General features: G+C 47.2%; 1 protein-coding gene across 1 annotated transcript in view; it reads left to right on the top strand.

Annotated features, from left to right (window-relative positions):
• Positions 1-16,792, top strand: part of SH3PXD2A (SH3 and PX domains 2A) — a 249,549-nt gene that overhangs the window by 43,085 nt on the left and 189,672 nt on the right. Inside the window, exon 2 of the mRNA XM_055424728.2 lies at positions 16,011-16,091. Coding sequence (XP_055280703.2) covers positions 16,011-16,091 — 81 coding nt within the window. The remainder of the gene's footprint in view (positions 1-16,010; positions 16,092-16,792) is intronic.

Below are 16,792 nucleotides of genomic sequence, written 5' to 3'. Positions count from 1 at the left end.
CTCTGCCAGGGCCAGCAAACTCTCCAGGCAGAGAGCAGGATGTTTCCGGCTTTGGTTCTTTCTAGTCATCACTGGAAGGGAACCTGGTCTCTTCTTCCTGAGCCTGGGAAACCAGGTGCATTTTAAACCAGTCTTTTTCATTAATCAGCCCATCACACTTACTGTGTGCCAGTGTTGGTGATCTGTACCATGGGGGTCGCAGTTTCCTCCAAGACTAATGGTCATGACAAGACCCATAACTATATAGGTTTCCTGTGTCCCCTGGGGCACAGGGAGCCCCAGGGCTGAGGTGGTCCAGGAAGGCTTCTAGAGGTGATGGGTCTTGATTGAACTGTGGGGAAATTAGACAAACTGAAAGGATGGAGAGATGGAGCCTTTTCTGGCAAGAACTCCTTAACTAAGACTGACATCATTTCCCTTCTAATATTTTTTAAACTACTTAATTGTAATCTATTTCTGTCTCTATAGATTTGTCTGTTCTGGGAATTTCGTAGAAATGGAATCATATGTGTGGTCTTTTGTGTCTAGCTTCTTTCACTTAGCACAATGTTGTCAAGGTTCATCCATGTTGTAGCAGGTATCAGTCCTGTATTCCTTTTTATTGCTTAATAGTTTTTCATTGTATGGCTATAATATACACTTTATTTATCCACTCATTAGTTGCTGGACATTTGGGTTGTTTTCACTTTGGGGCTATTATGTAATATATATAATATTTTGTAATACAGTGCTGCTATGAACATTCACATAGAAGTTTTGGTGTGGACATGAGTTTTCATTTCTCTTGGGTAGATACTTTGGAATACAATTGCTGGGTTTATATGGTAATTCTATGTTTAACTATTTGAGGAACTTCCGGACTATTTTCCAAGGCAGCTGCACTATTTTACAACCATTTAGTCCCATCAACAGTATATGGAGGTTTTAATGTCTATACATCCTTTTGTTGTTCAGTTGCTAAGTCATGTCCAGCTCTTTGCGACCCCATGGAGTGCAGAATGCCAGACTCCTCTGTCCTCAACTGTCTCCCAGAGTTTGCTCAACTTCATGTCCACTGAGTCGGTGAGGCTATCTAACCATCTCATCCTCTGCTGCCCCCTTCTCCTTTTGCCTTGCATCTTTCCCCAGCATCCAGGTCTTTTCCAGTGAACTGGCTCTTCAAATCAGGTGGCTGAAGTATTGGAACTTCAGCTTTAGCAATAGTCCTTCCAATGAATATTCAGGGTTGATTTCCTTTAGGATTGACTGGTTTGATCTCCTTTCTATCCAGGGGACTCTCAAGAGTCTTCTCCAGCATTTCAATTCAAAAGCATCAGTTCTTTGGTGCTCAGCCTTCTTTATGGTCCAACTCTCATATCTGTACATGACTATGGGAAAAACGATAGTTCTGACTGTGATTTGTCAGAAGTTTTTGCCTACACTTATTATTATCTGTCTGTTTGATTATAGCCATCCTAGTGGGTGTGAAATGATACTTCATTATAGTTTTGGTTTGCATGCCCCCAATGGCTAGATGGAAGGGCTTCCCTGGTAGTTCAGTAGGAAAGAATCCACCTGCCAAACAGGAGACATGAGTTCAATCCCTGGGTTAGGAAGATCCCCTGGAGAAGGAAATGGCAATCCACTGTAGTATTATTGCCTGGAAAATCCCATGGACAGAGGAGCCTGATGGGCTACAGTGCATAGAGTTGAAAAATAGTCAGGCATGACTTAGGGACTAATCAGCAGCAGCAGCAGATGGCTAAGTAATGTTGAGCATCTCTTTTTGTACTTATTGGTCATTTGTGTATCTTCTTTGGAGAAAAGTCTATTCAGATCCTTTGCCCATTTTTAAGTTGTATTGTCTTTTTGTTATTGAATTGAAAGAGTTCTTTGTATATTCTAAATATACATGGATTGCAAATATTTTCTTCCATTCTTTAGACTGTCTTTTCACTTTCTTGCTGGTGTCCTTTGAAGGACAAATTTTTAAACTTGGTGAAATCCAATTTATCTATTGCTTTCTTTCTTTTTTTTTTTATTACTGTATTTTTGGTGTCGTATCTTAGAAACCATTGTCTAGTCCAAGGTCTTGAAGATTTGCACCCATGATTTCTTCTAAGACTTTTGTATAGTTTTATCACTCGCCCTGAGGTAGTTGATCCACTTTGGGTTAATTTTTGTGTATAATGTCAGGTAGGGTTCCCTTCTAATTTTGGATGAAGTCAAACTGAGATCCTACCCACCTCCCCAGCTGGTAAGTAGTGCTTTTCTCTTTGCATCTAGATCTCACCTCAAATATTCTCTCCTGAAAGAAGCCTTCCCTGACCATCAGTCTGACTTAGCCACCTCCCCTGAAGTCAGTTTTGGTCACTGTACTCCATTTTATTGGACCATCAGAAATGATCGTATTTGTGTCTGAAGCCCCATGAGGATAGACTGTCTGACTCACTTCTGGTATGGCCAGTACCTTGTGCAGAGTCTGACACTCAGCTGGTACTCAGGATGATTTTTTGCAAGTGGAAGACTTTTTGCTAAAGGAGTTGTATTCCCAGTGGATTTTGCTAAAACTTTCTTAGTGTTTCTGGCCTCCTGGAGTTGGAAGTTGGAGGGCTGAGTAGAAAGGGGTTTCCCAGCAACATCACAGACAGGTGGTCACTCATCTCTGCCTTGATGGTCCCTTACGCCACAAGACGGCCCGTTCCATCCTTGGGCAGCTCTAGTTGGCAAGTTCTTCCCAACATTGGGCAAGGCCCGCTTTTCTATGGTTTGCATTCACTGTTCACCACCTTCCTTTGGGTATAATTGGAGTTGACCCGCCTGTACTGATACTCCTTTAAATATTTGAAACCAGCTGTTGTGTGTCTCTTAAATGCCTTCTCTGGGCTCAGCACCTCTAATTCTTTCAGCTGTTCCTCCTGGAGCCAAAAAGGGCTGGACTCTGACCCCCGAGTCACTGATACAGGCCCCACAGAGGTGGGGACAACCATGGGCTGCTGAAGAAGTGAAGGCCCAGCCACAGCTCAGAACAAATGAACCCCTGTCCCCTTGTTTTCTTCTCCCCGCTTGAATTGGTGCATTCCAAAACTGGAGGCAGAACTTTGAGAAAAAGCACTAAATACAAACTCCCTATCTGGCTCTCTTGAAGGCAGAACTGACTCTTTACTAGTACTCCTTACTTATAATACTGCTTGCTACTTGAAGAGTGTTTTTTTCAGCTAGTCCGGTGGTCTGTTTGGTGTTGGTCCAGGTCCACCTTGAGTGCGTTAGCTACAAGTTGGCACTTGCCATCTCCTCTACAAGAATTAAGTTATGTGCTGCTGCAGCTGCTGACCTTCTGAACCCCCTGAAAGGAGTCCAAGGTGGAGACTCGGAGAGGAGGGTGCAGAACTGGCAGAACAGGTCTTTAGATTGTTAGATGTTTTCAGGAGCTGAGTTTAAGAATCCAATTCTCCTATCTCCTCATATCTAGAAAAGCACTAAAATCCTTCAGGGTGACAACTATTTCTTGTGACTAGCAGAAAGCTTCATGAGACTAGCAGAAACCTTCTGGAAAAATCTGTGCTTGATTGCGTGTATTCTGCCTTCACTAGAGTCACTTATATACTGTCCTTCCCCTGCTTCTTTGGAGCAGTTTTTCAGAGCTGTCTGAGGTGCTGTCTCCCAGGCTGCAGTCCTCATTTTACTCCAAATAAAACTAAACTAGCAACTCTTACGTTGTGCTTTTCTTTGTTTAGTCAACAAGTGGTTCTCAACTTGTAACAACCTGTAGACTTACCTGGGACCTCTGAAAACTACCAATGTCCACCCCGCTTTCCTGGATTCTAATTTAAATGGTATGGGTAGCTCTGGCCAGCAATGTTTTTGAAGCACTACAGCTGATGGTATGTGGAGACAGGGTTGCAAACTTTGGCTTCAAGAGCTCCACGTTGAACTTGAAATCCCCTTCAGCTCTCCGAGAATGAGAACATTCTGGATGCTGGCAAAATATCTAGGAGCTGACTCTAGTCAGAGTACAGGCTAAGAGAATACGATTGTTTCGTAAAGATGGAAATCTCGTTTTAAACTTGAAAGCCAAACATAGTCCAAGAAAACAATAAAGAGATGTATAAAGTGAAATTATTCTATTCTTCTTAACCCAAACAACCATGACCATCAATTTGTGGCATTTTTCCAAATTTTTTAAATGTACACACACACACACATATATATGCACAAATCCTCATATACAACTCCCTCTCCCCCAAAATAAATCTAATCTTATTGTATACATACTGTTTTGTAATATTTTTTCTTTTCTCAATATACTGTGAACATTTTCCCTTGATGACACAGAAAGAGCCACCATATCTTTAATAGATATATGACTCATAATTTGATCATTTTTTAAACCAATAGACTGTCAACCTTATTTTTTTGCTGTTTCAAACAAAGCTGCATGAACATCTTTATATATATAAATACACACACACACACCTAGATGCACATATACACACACTGTGTGGATAAACTCTTAGAAGTAAAATTGCCGCGTCAAAGGGAATGCAGGTTTGGGGTAGAGATTGCTAAAATGCTCTCTAAAATGATTGTTCCCGTCTATCCCATGCAACAGAATTCCTAATGACAGCAATTCGCCTTGTGTCAGAAGTCAAGCTTTGCTGAGCACAGCAGAGAGGAAGGTGTGAGTGTGTCAGATGGCAGGGAGGAAACAGTGGGGTCACTTCCCCTTCAGGCTGTGTGTGGAGGAATCCGCTGGCCTCTGGCCTTGCCTGGCTGCTGTGTTTCCCAGGAAGAGGAAACCAAGCCGTGTGTATTAACCTCTGCTTGCTCCCCAGGGTGTGACGGGAGAGCGGGGCACGTTCACAGGATGTGTGTGTCCAGGTCAGCAGGCCTGGGTCAGCTGTTGATTTCGGAGAATGTGGGGCTAGAATCGTCCTTTCCAGCCCGGTCCTAGATCGCTGGGCTTGGAGGCCCAGGAGTGTGGTCCTTTCCAGGTTCGAGCGAGTATCTGGTTGTTTAAGGTTTCTAGGTCTCTAGCTCCTGAATGCCAATATATATCTAGAATTTTTCTCTAATTCCACCGTAGAAAGAGCTAGCCCAGGCATCCGCCACCCTCTCTGGGCTCCTGGGCATTATCCAAGACACCTATGCTCACCTATTCTGGGCCTTTCCATCGGAGGACCTGATGGCCCAAGGTGATCAGATTCGTCTGTTCTGATAAGCTGGCTTGGGACTAGAGGGAGGTGGCAGGGCTGGAGGCAGGGAGGTGCAGAGGTCCAACCACATGCACTCAGGTACTCTGGAGAACAAGCAGTGGGGGGCGACATCCAGAGCCCTAGAAGCTTCAGTGCCTTCCTTTCTTGACCCAGGAAGGGTCATTGGTGCCTCCAGAAACTTCTAGGGAAGAGGCAAAAACTCCAAGGGCATAGAAGACTGTGCTACGCTCTTTGAAGGGGAAGATGGGGAGGAGAGGTCATGTGTGGCCAACAGCTACAGTGACCCCAGCACCGTGGTTGTTGCTTCCCTTGTGTTCTCATTAAGCTTCATGGTGGGGCAGGTGTTAGCATACCCATTTTACAGATGGGGAGTGGAGACTCAGAGACAGAAACAACTTCCCCAGTAGCCAGACTGGATTGAGTCTGAACCATGCAAAATAGAGCGCTGGTCCCCAAGCTGGTCTCACTATCCCACTGCCACGTGGGTGGCCTCAGTACTGTCCGACGGGTCACCTACAGGTGAAGCAGCCGATTGAAGAGCAAATCATCATGGCAGGGGCTCCGCCTGGCTTAAGGCAGTCTGGTGTAGTTATCAAAAAGGACAAAGTGGTCAAGCTGCGGGGTCAACACCACATTTAAACCTGAGCTTCATCACGCACCCGTGGAACTTCAGGTAGATCTGTTATTTCTCGAGGTCTCTTCATTTGTTAACTGGGAATGATAACAACACTTTCCCCCACAGAATCAATGTCAGGATTAAATGAGATCATCAAGATAAAATGCTTAGCAAAGCCTGGAATGCAGTTAAGTGATCAATACAGGGGCATGGCTATCATTTTTATTCCTACTGAAACCACAAGCTCCTGCATTGAAGAGAAAGGTTTGTAAACAAACAAACAACCAACCAAAAAAACTGGCTCATTCTGCTGTCCTAGCTCTGGTGACTGCAAGGACAGAGCTTCGGCAGCTGAACCTTTTTAAAGGTCTGTGTAAGTTTTGTCAATCCTGGTAGCTTCTACTCTGCACACTCATTTCCTCTCCAGGAAACATGAAAAAAAAAGAAGAAAAAAACGCCTCCGACCCCGAGGGGCCTGCCACAGCCCATCCATCCTTTCAGTGGGGTGCTCCCAAGGATGGCCATTGTTCTCCCAGCCCTGGGCAGCAGAGCTATTTTTACTCTTCTACTTTCTCAGGCCAGCCTTGTTATTAGTAGTGTGGAGAGAGAGAGACTGTGTGTGTGTGTTTCCCTGCCCCTGTCCGTCTGTGTCCCTGATTCTTACTTCCTGCTCCCCTCCTACTCCTATTCCTAGTGTCATGATTCAAGTTTCAGGGCAAATGGAAAGAAGTCATTTCACCCCTCCCTCTTCCTGAGTATCTAAATAGCTAAGGTTCACTTGGGCACTCACCATGTGCCAGCCCCCACCTTGTGTCATCACATTTAGTGGGAAGCTCCCATTATAAACCACACTTTGCAGCTAACGAGACCGTCTCACTCAGAGAGGCTAAGACACATGCTCAAGCCCACACAGCAGTGAAGTGTGGAAGCTAAAATTCAAATCCACCAAATGCCTTCAAAAGCCATCTTTCTCCTCTGCAAAGCCAGTGCTGCCTTTGGTGCTTTCTGAGCCTCATTTGTTGGTACCCCATCACTCCAGCTGGTTTCCCTGCTTGATTGGTCAGTGTGAGTCTGGCTGCTCCAGCTGAGCTGGAGGACCTGGAGATCAGGGTCTCTGCCTCATCTGTCATGTGACACACAAGCCAGCAGCAGGCACTAATGTCACTCGACATCAGGTGGTCTCTTTGTTCCTTCACTTACTTAGGGGACATTAAATGAGCACCTCTTAGGTATAAATTGTCTTGCTGGGCGTTAGAATGCCAGGATCTGCCTTGAAGGAGCTTCTGTTCTGATGGGGAGATATGGGGTAGATCAAACATCCTCAGACAGCCCCAGAGTGAGGTAACCACTGTTATTCCCATCTTGCAGAGGAACGAATGGAGGCACCAGCCATTGGAAGCTTCCTCCAAACCCTCTTGCCTACACACTGCCCTCTAAATTAAATAATCAAGGCCCGGGATTCACACAAACGATGACAGGTGCTGAGGGTGACGGATCCCCACTAGACAGTCTTGAAGGTGTTTGGTACAGTTTAGGAGCCTGCTGCCTATCCCCTCCTTCTCATCCCTTTAAAAAGCCCTCTTTCCCAAATGCAAGTCAAAACCACAATGAGGTGTCACCTCACACCTGTCAGAATGGCTGTTATCAGGAAGACAACAAATCATGAATGTTGGCCAGGGTGTGGAGAAATGGGAACCCTCAGGAACTGTTGGTGGGAATGTAAATTTGGGCAGACACTGGACAACAGTGTGGAGTTTCCTCAAAAAATTAAAAATAGAACTGCCATATGATCCAGCAGTTCCACTTCTGGATGTTTATATAAAGAAAATGAAAACACTGATAAGAAAAGATGATATGCACCTTTATATTCATTGCAGCATTATATGTGATAGCCAAGACAGGGAAGCAACACAAGTGCCTATCAACAGATGAATTAGATAAAGAAGGTGTGAGATGCATATATATGAAAGTGCAAGTGGTAGTCACTGAGTCATGTCCGACTCTTTGCAGACCCCATGGACTGTAGCTCGCCAGGCTCCTCTCTCTGTTCATGTAATTTTCCAGACAAGAATACTGGAGTGGTTAGCCATTCCCTTCTCCAGGGGATCTTCCTGACCCAGGGATCAAACCCAGGTCTCCCACACTGCAGGCAGATTCTTTACCATCTGAGCCACCAGGGTAGCCCATATATATCTATGTGTGTATGTATATATGCATATATATTCCATATGTATATATAATGGAATATTACTCAGCCATACAGAGAATGAAATTTTACCGTTTGCAGCAGTGTGTTCTGCTAAGGGAAGTAAGTCAGATGGAGAAAGACAAATACTACAGGATTTCACTTATATGTGGAATCTAACCAACAGAAATGAACAAACAACAGAAACAGACTCATAGATACAGAAAACAAGTGGGTGCCAGAGGAGAGGGGACGAGGGGAGGAGAAAATAGATGAGAGAGGTTAAGAAGTACAGACTTTCAGCTAAGAAATAAATGAGTCACAGGTATGAAATTACAGTGCAGTAAATAGTCGATGATTGTGCAGTACCTTCGTATGGTGATAGATAGTAACTAGACTTATTGTGGTGATGATTTTGAAATGCATAGCAATATCACATCACTATATTATGCACCAGGAACTAACATAGTGTTATAGGTCAATTTACTTCAAAAACAAACTTGTAGCAAAAGAGATCAGATTTCTGGTTACCAGAGAAGGGTGGGTGGAGTGGGAATTTGATGAAGGATAAAAATTCCCAGTTGTGAGATAAGTAAGAACTAGGGATATGACGTACCACATGAGAAATGTAATTAACACTGCTGTATATCACATGTGAGAGCTGTTAAGAGAGTCAATCCTAAGAGTTCTCATCACAAGAAAAAAATTTTCTATTTCTTTTATGCTATATCCGTATTAAATGCTGGATATTCATGAAGCTCATTATGGCAGTCATTTCATGATGGCTGGAAGTCAAATCATTACACCGTACACCTTAAATGTATACAGTGTTGTATGTCAAGTATATCCCAATGAAACTGGGAGGGGAAAAGCTCTTTTCCCAGAGGAGAGCCTTTTGGCACAGGGTTATAGCGCATGCATGGCAGCTGTGTTTTGGAGGGGTGGGTGGATCCTGGTTCTAGGAGGAGTCTTCTGTGGGCCACACTCCTGTCTCTCACAAGCCTTTCTGAGGTTCGCTTCTGCTGTGTTTGTTGTGATTGCTCCGTAAACAGGTCCAGAGGGAGCCTGGCTAGGGTGCTCTGAGACCTGAAAGGCTCCACCATCTGGTCATGAAAACATATGAACGTGTGTGTGTGTGTGTGTGTGTGTATGTCTGGTCATGAAAACATACTGAACATGTGTGTGTATGTGTGTATATCTGGTCATGAAAACATACTGAACGTGTGTGTATGTGTGTGTATGTCTGGTCATGAAAACATACTGAACGTGTGTGTGTGTGTGTATATCTGGTCATGGAAACATACTGAACGTGTGTGTGTGTGTGTGTGTGTGTGTGTGTGTGTGTGTGTGTGCGCGCATGCGCACGCATGCGCTCTAGAGGGGAGGTTACCCCCAAGTCCAGGCTTCTAAGTGCTGCTTGTTGCTGCTGCTTGTTGCTCAAATCTGTAGTGTCACCTCCCCTCCCCACCCCATGAATAATCACCCACCCCAGAGGAGATGTCAGAATTTTAGAGGACTACACCCAGAGGGTGCTCAGAAACGTTAGCCAGGTGGCCGCAGGCCATTGAACTTGATTTTGCTGGCAGGGTTGTGGGTTGGCAAAGCTTTTGTACCAAGTCAGATGTATTTATATTCTGCCCCTTGGCCACTGAGAATTTGCTTCTGGAGGAGGCAGGGGTAGTTCCCAAGTGTTGCCGCTAGCAACCTCTTTGGTGCTTTAAACCCAGTAGATTTTTAGTCATTAGCCAGACAGTCGTATTTCAGGGTGCCCAGCAGACTGCCAGGCCTGGGGTACCTCGGGGAGTGAGAGAACACAGTTGCTGCCCATGGGGAGACTAGGAGGACGTAGTCACCCAAGTGAAATGGACAAGGTGACAGCTGTGTCCAGTGCTGGGTCATCCTGAGTCAACAGGTAGTAAACAAAGGCAGATCTAGTAAGTGGCTAGTTGTGAAAAACGACCATGAGCACAGCAAGAGAGGGCCACAGACTTGCTAGGCTGGTGGGCCCAGGTCAGATGATGGAATTTGGGAAGCTTTCAAATTGGGTGCGGCCAACTGTTACCAAGATGGGTCTTTGACACTGGAGTCTCCGCCACTTATTAGTGGGGGTCAGTGGGCCCAAGCCAGGAGGAGAAGGGGCATTAGCCCAGCATTGGTGGAGCCCTTGCCTTGGGAGCAGCAGCCCTGGGGTCCTCTGCCCTGCTGGGTGAGCTGGATCTTGGGGATCAGCCCAATCTAATTTGAGACTCCCCTGCCCATCATAGGACGTAGTACATGGGACTCTTTGAATAGAAGATTAGATCCAATTGGTACCTTAGGTGGGCTGGGATGATGAACTTCTCCAGTAGGAAGCCAGAGCTGCAATCAGCTCCCTAAATGAGAATACCCCTTTCCTGGCCATTGGAATGTGTTTGTTCAGACCTCTGCTGCTGCTGCTGCTAAGTCGCTTCAGTCGTGTCCAACTCTGTGCAACCCCATAGACGGCAGCCCACCTCTGCAGCCATAGCCTTTAGCAGCCTGTCCTGAACATTAAGCATCCCTTCATCTAGAAGATCTGGGAAAGTGGAGGAACTGGGTCCTGAGGAGATACTGTAACCTCAAGGGACCTGGAAAGCAGTGACAACCTACCCAGGGGACACGGTGCTGTGTCCTGGCTAGAAACGTTTCTGTATGCATCAGAAGGAGGGACTCCTTTCTCTGTGTGCCTGCATCCCAGAGCCATGGTGCACAGTTTGGGGTGCAGAGTATAGGCTAACTTTTGGACCCTACTTGTCCTGGGCAGTCTTTGGACAGTAAACAACTTATACAACTATATGTGACAGCCCTCGGCTTCACCAACTATTCCCACCCTGTGTTGGTATGAGCAGGTAAAGGAAGGTTGTCATTGGGTTTCCACTTGGTCGAGGGCCAGGGGCAGCTGGCATGGGTTTAGGGAAAATAAGACCTCCTCAGTAAACTGAGCCACCGTGCCCAGGTAGAGGATTTCCCCACACTTCCTAACTTCTTGCCTCTAACTGTACTTTTCATCAGCAAAGGGAGCAGTGGGTACTTACTGGCACTTTCTAATTAAGCGTGGGCAGGTCCCAGGCCTTCTAGGAATGATTAGGCCATAGCTTTGGGTCACTAATTGGTCACAGTCCAGGTCTAAGCATGTCCCTCCCTCCACGGGAACTGGGCTGGGCTTCAGTCTCAGTTCTCTGGAGCTGAGCTGCTGGTCTGATTTGCATCAAGGCTGTTTCCTTGTTGAAAGGAGCAGGACTTGGAAGTCTTGGAAGCCACAGACATTTCTGGGCCTAATGAGCTGAGCAGATGGAAAGCGACCCAAGATGGCCCCAGAGTGGGTGGGCTGGTGGAACGGAGGCATCGCGGAGTTTCTGTAGTTGCATCTGTGGGGGAGGGTGAGCGTGGCAGGTGAACTTGAGACTCTAGGGCTTCCTTTCTCGGGAAGGCTGGAGGCAATCCCTAGATGCTTGCCATCTGCCTGAAATGACCAGAGTCGGGGAAATAGAATCCATGGGTTTTTTAATCCAGAAGGAAGGGAAACTCCACCCGGGGAAACATGACTCCAGGTAAAGTGCGTGCAGGCAGAATGTTTAATTGCAAACCTTTCTTGAGACCCAGCTGCTGGGTAACCTTATCTTAGTCACTCTTGCACCCAGATGAGGGTTTACCTGGGCCCTTTGACGCAGACCCGGTGAACAGAACTGGCTTTCTCCAGTGACCTCTGCCCTGTCCCCTTCCCCTCCACCTGCTCCTTCTCTGCGGTCCATCCCTAGGGTTTCCCACACAGCCAGCTCAGGCGGGCTTGAGAAACTCTGATGTGGGGGTAAGGCAGTGGGAGCAGGGCTGGAATTGTGATGATCTGGGTGCCCATTCTGGGCTGATGACCTAGGATGATCGAGGTTTGGAAGCAAGCAGACCAGCGAATAACGAGGGAAAGGGGCCTGGAAGGTATCCATGGAGCCTCTGGACTTACCTCCAGGGAGGCCTCTGACCCTTTCTTTAGCTCAGGGTTTACACTGTTTGTCTAGGAGGGTGGGCTGGGCATGGGGGTGGGAGGCTCTGGCAAGTCCCAGAGGTCTGGGGAAACCTGGAATGGAGGCTCATTTCTCTACTCCCACATCTAAGTCACCAGTTGTTCAGTCACTCAGTCGTGTCCGACTCTTTGCGACCCCTTAAATTGCAGCATGCCAGGCTTCCCTGTCCTTCACTATCTCCTGGAGCTTGCTCAGACTCATGTCTATTGAGTCAGTGATGCCATCCAACCATATCATCCTCTGTCATCCCCTTCTCCTCCTGCCCTCAATCTTTCCCAGAGTCAGGGTCTTTTCCAGTGAGTTAGCTTTTTGCATCAGGTGGCTGAAATATTGGAGCTTCAGCTTTAGCATCAGTCCTTCCAGTGAATATGTAGGGTTGATTTCCTTTAGGATCAACTGGTTTGATCTCCTTGCTGTCCAAGGGACAGTCACCAGAGAGCCAGTTTTTCTTGTGGGTTCAGGTCAAGTCTTAGATAGAGACAATGCCCTGTGACTCTTCAACTGTTTTGAATAGTAAAGGAGGAAGGGCAGGTGTTTCTGGTCCTATGCTGATCAGTCCTAAACTAGGAATTAGGAAGGCTGGTCTCCTGTCCTAGCTCTGCCACTTACAGGGGGAACACACCTGTGATGAAACCCAACATAGTGGGTCAGGCCCGTAGCTTTGTAGGCTGTGTGCATAGAGTAGAGGAAGAGCCTGAGGGTCTGAGAGGCTGGGCTGAGGCCTCACAGCCATGATAAGAAAGGTCCTAAGAGTGCTTGACTCCAGTCTGTGCCTCTTCCCTGGCGAATCGCCATCCTAGGTCCTAGATTCCTCTTTTGCAAAAGGAGGGGCCTCCCAGCTGCCAAAGGCAGCGAGCCTGTGATTAATTCTCCCTGGGAGGTGACGGGAAGCCCCTAATTACTAGAGAGGATGGAGCAGGGGTCATGCTAAGCCCAGTTAAGCCCTTCCTCTGAGTCCCGCTTGGTTGGCCAGGGAGAAAGACTGCTGTCTAATGGCCTGCGAGTGAGGGCAGGCTTTCTCCGAGAGGGCCCACTCACTTGGGGCCTCCTTCTGGTGTGTCGTGCACAACGTCTGTGGGAAGGAGATATGTGGGTGGAGGGGGGTTGTAGCCGGCAGGATTTGGGAGTCAAGGAGCTGGAAGTCAACAGGGGGGATGGGGTGGGCTATAACCCCCCAGAAACCCCCCAGAGCATCCTGCCACAGTTGGTGGAGCTGGTTGTGTCTGAGAGTTTCCTCTGTGTCTGTCTGGCTTTGTAGCATTCTTCACTGTTGACTTCTGTCTGGGCCAAGTTCTGTCTGTTCTTGGTCTCAGGCTCTCAGAATTAGTCTGCCTCCCCCATGTTCCTCAAGGGTTGTACAGACTTCTCAGATTACCCAAAACTTTATTTAAAAAGACGCCATTCAGTCCTGATCATGAAGTTTGATTAAATATCCCAGCTCCTGAATTTACATATAGGTAGACAGTCCAGTGTAGTTAAGAGCATAGGGATTTAAACTCAGCTGGACTTGGGCTCAATCCTTTGTTCTGTATTTTCCTAGCTGTGTGACCTTGGGCAAGTTCTTTGGCTTCTCTGAACCTCAACTTCCTCTTGTCCAAAATGGGGATGGCAGTGGTAGCTACCTCATTGAGCTGAAGATTAAATGAGCTAATGCATATGAGTGCTTTACACTGTGCTGGCACATAGTAACCATTACCTAAATGGTTTCTACAGTTTGATTGTATGAGATATATGTTTATATATGATATAAAGTAAAGCATATCCCTGGATGTTTATTTATGTCAGTAGTTTATTTTGAGCTTGTAAGGACAGGGACCACCTTTTCACTTAATGTTCTTTCTTGTCGGGATCACATAAAACATGTCATAAATACCCCATTTCAGGGTGGCAACACTCAGCTAGCTGTATTTGCTTTGCTTTATAGCTGTCTCCTTGGGTGTGTTTCAGAGCAAACACTCGCACTGCACGAGGCTAACTCTGTGACTTAGAGATTGGAGTGGAGAAGGGACTAGATTTCAGGGCTTGTTTCCTTGGCTGTTACCTGAGCAGCCAGACATACAGCCTCACACTCCTGGTGCAAAACCCTTGCTGTGGACTCAGCGTTCATGCCTCCCCCAATCCCTCCTGCTAAGTCCACATGTTAAAGTCCAGATCCCCGGTGTGATGGTATCTGAGGTGGAGCCTTTGGGAATTAATTAGGTCCAGACGTCGGACACGACTGAAGCGGCTTAGCAGCAGCAGCAGCAGACGCAGTCATGAAGGTAGAGCACCAATGATGAGCTTAGTGTCCTTATAAGAAGAGAAGGAAACTAGAGCTCTTGTCTCCACCGTGTGAAGGTATGACAAGGTGACCAGGAAGCACGTTCCACGAGGAACCTTGATCTGGGGTTTCCAGCTTCCATGACTGTGAGAAATAGACACTGTCGTCTAAGCCACCCAGTCTGTGGAGTTTTGTTACAGTGGCCCAGGCAGATCAGACGGCCCTGCTCCAGGCAGTAAAGCCCACCACTCTGATGCCAAGGTGTCTGCACGCACCTCCTCTTCGCTCCCGTTCCGTCCTTTTCACGACCCTGGCTTCTCTGGCCACTTTGTTCCCCTCTCTGGTGGATTCCCCCTCACACCTCCTGAATCAGAATCGCCAGGCAAAGGCCCGGGAATAGGGATTTTTACTGACCTCCCAAGGTGATTCGGATGGACAGGGCATCCTGGCAAGGGGACTGATGCAGGGACCTAGAGCCGCCTGGTCTCCTCTGAAGGCGGAAGGAGTAAACGTCTTAACCTTGGGTCGGAGGCCTCACAGCAGGCACCGGGGGACGGTCAGCAGAGTAGCTCTGAGGCTGTGTGGGGGACCCTCCCTCTAACCGAGGCCTTGCCCAGGAAGGCATGTCTTTGGTGTGGGTTCAGGTGAGAGGAACAGATGTGATAAGAACAATAAGCCAGATTGTGTGAGTCTTCTCCGGTCAGCAGTCCTGCCCACCTCCTGGGCCAGGCGGCCTTCCACGGTGGCCTGAGGCAGTCAGTGGTCCAGAGCCTGACTGAGCACTGGGAACTGGGGTGACACTGGGAATGGGGTCCTGAAATGCCTTCATTTCAGGAAAGTCTACAGATCTTCCACATGCTAACTTCCCTCCTGCGCATCTATGTCTCAGCCAGAAGGCCAGTTTGGTCATGCAGTGGGGCAGAGTGTTTTCTAGGCACCGACTCTGTGCCGGGCACAGAGCTAAGACTCAGGGACACTGGGATGAATCACACATCTCTGAAATGCTCACGGCCTCCTGAAGCAGGTTTAGAGTGGGTTCCTAGGATCAACTGAGGCAGAATCAGCTGGAGTGGTTTGTTTAAAACATAGACGCCCAGTTTCAACAAACATACCACTCTGGTGAGGGGTGTTGATACTGGGAGAGGTTGTGCAAGTGTGGAGGTGGGGATAGAAGGGAACCCTCTGTACCTTCTGCTCAGTTTTTCTGTGAACCTAAAACTGCTCTATAAAAACTGTTTAACAAAAGAACATGTTTTTTGGAGGCCTGAGCCTCCGAAACCCAGGTCTACTTATGCAGAATTGTAGAGGGTGGGGTTCTGACATCTGTGATTTTGGAAGGCCCTTGGCAGAATCTCATTCACCGTAAAGTTTGAGAACCAGTGGAAATTAGCTACTTAGGTTTTTTTTAAACAAGCCCAAATATATGTTCATTGTATAAAGTACATATAAACAAGAAGATGGACATTAAAACCATTTGTAACCCTACCCACCTAATATAATCATCCTTAGCATTTTATTGAATACCCTTCTAGGTGTGTTTGTGTGTTTAGACATATGTGAAGCATCCGTGTATACCTGGCACTATGCTAAAGGGGCCAAAGATGAGAGAAAGAATGGTCTTGGTATGGAATACCCACAGCCATGGGAAATGATGATTGGTGCAGCTTCAGGCCCTGCCTTAGATACCCACTCACCTTCTCTTACCTGTCCCCCACAGGTATACATCATCAACGTGACCTGGTCCGACTCCACGTCCCAGACCATCTACCGGAGGTACAGCAAGTTCTTTGACCTGCAGGTGAGTGAGCCTGAGCTCAGATGGGGCCTGGTTCCATATAAAGTGGCCTGAGCCCCTGGTGGGCTAGCCTGTCTCATTCCTCACTCATCCAGAGACCCCCTTCCAACAATCTCAGGGTCAGAGTTTAGGCAGAACAGAGGGATGGAGGAGGGAACCTCGGCAGTCAAGCTGGGCTGAGCTCAGTCTTGGATGTTGCAGACAGACACTTGGGATATGTTGACTTCTTAACGTGACTGTTAACAGTCATGCTTTGTCAGCCTCCTGCATTTGGAGGCTGGGAAGAGAGGCAAGAGGATGGCTGTGGGTGCTGTGTGCCTGAGCAGACATGTGTCTGTAAACATCCAGAGTGAGACACAAGCCACCACATCATTGGAGGCAAAGAAAAGCAAACACACAGAAAAGACTGAAACAGAAAATAAGCAATGTCTTGAACTGGGCATACCACTGTGTCTGTCTGAATGAGGCTCCGCTGTCCTGTTCGTATGCGTTTATAATATGTGTGTCTCTTTCCCATACCCAGGCATGTCACATGGGGGATGGTAGCATGGTTCCCACAGCTCCACTGTAGACACCTCCCTTGATGTTGATTAGGCTTCTTTCAGTCACAAGCAATGGTTTCGCGCTCATCCTGGCTTAGAGGAAAAGGAGACTTGGTTGGGATGATATACCAGGGAAGCTTATGCAGCCAACCAGATGGTGGA

The sequence above is a fragment of the Moschus berezovskii genome, chromosome 12, assembly GCF_049115385.1.
Source record: "Moschus berezovskii isolate FMDL1 chromosome 12, NW_MosBer_1.0, whole genome shotgun sequence".
NCBI lineage: Eukaryota > Metazoa > Chordata > Mammalia > Artiodactyla > Moschidae > Moschus > Moschus berezovskii.
Note: the sequence above shows the minus strand (reverse complement) of the source record. Positions and strands in the feature narration are given on the sequence as shown.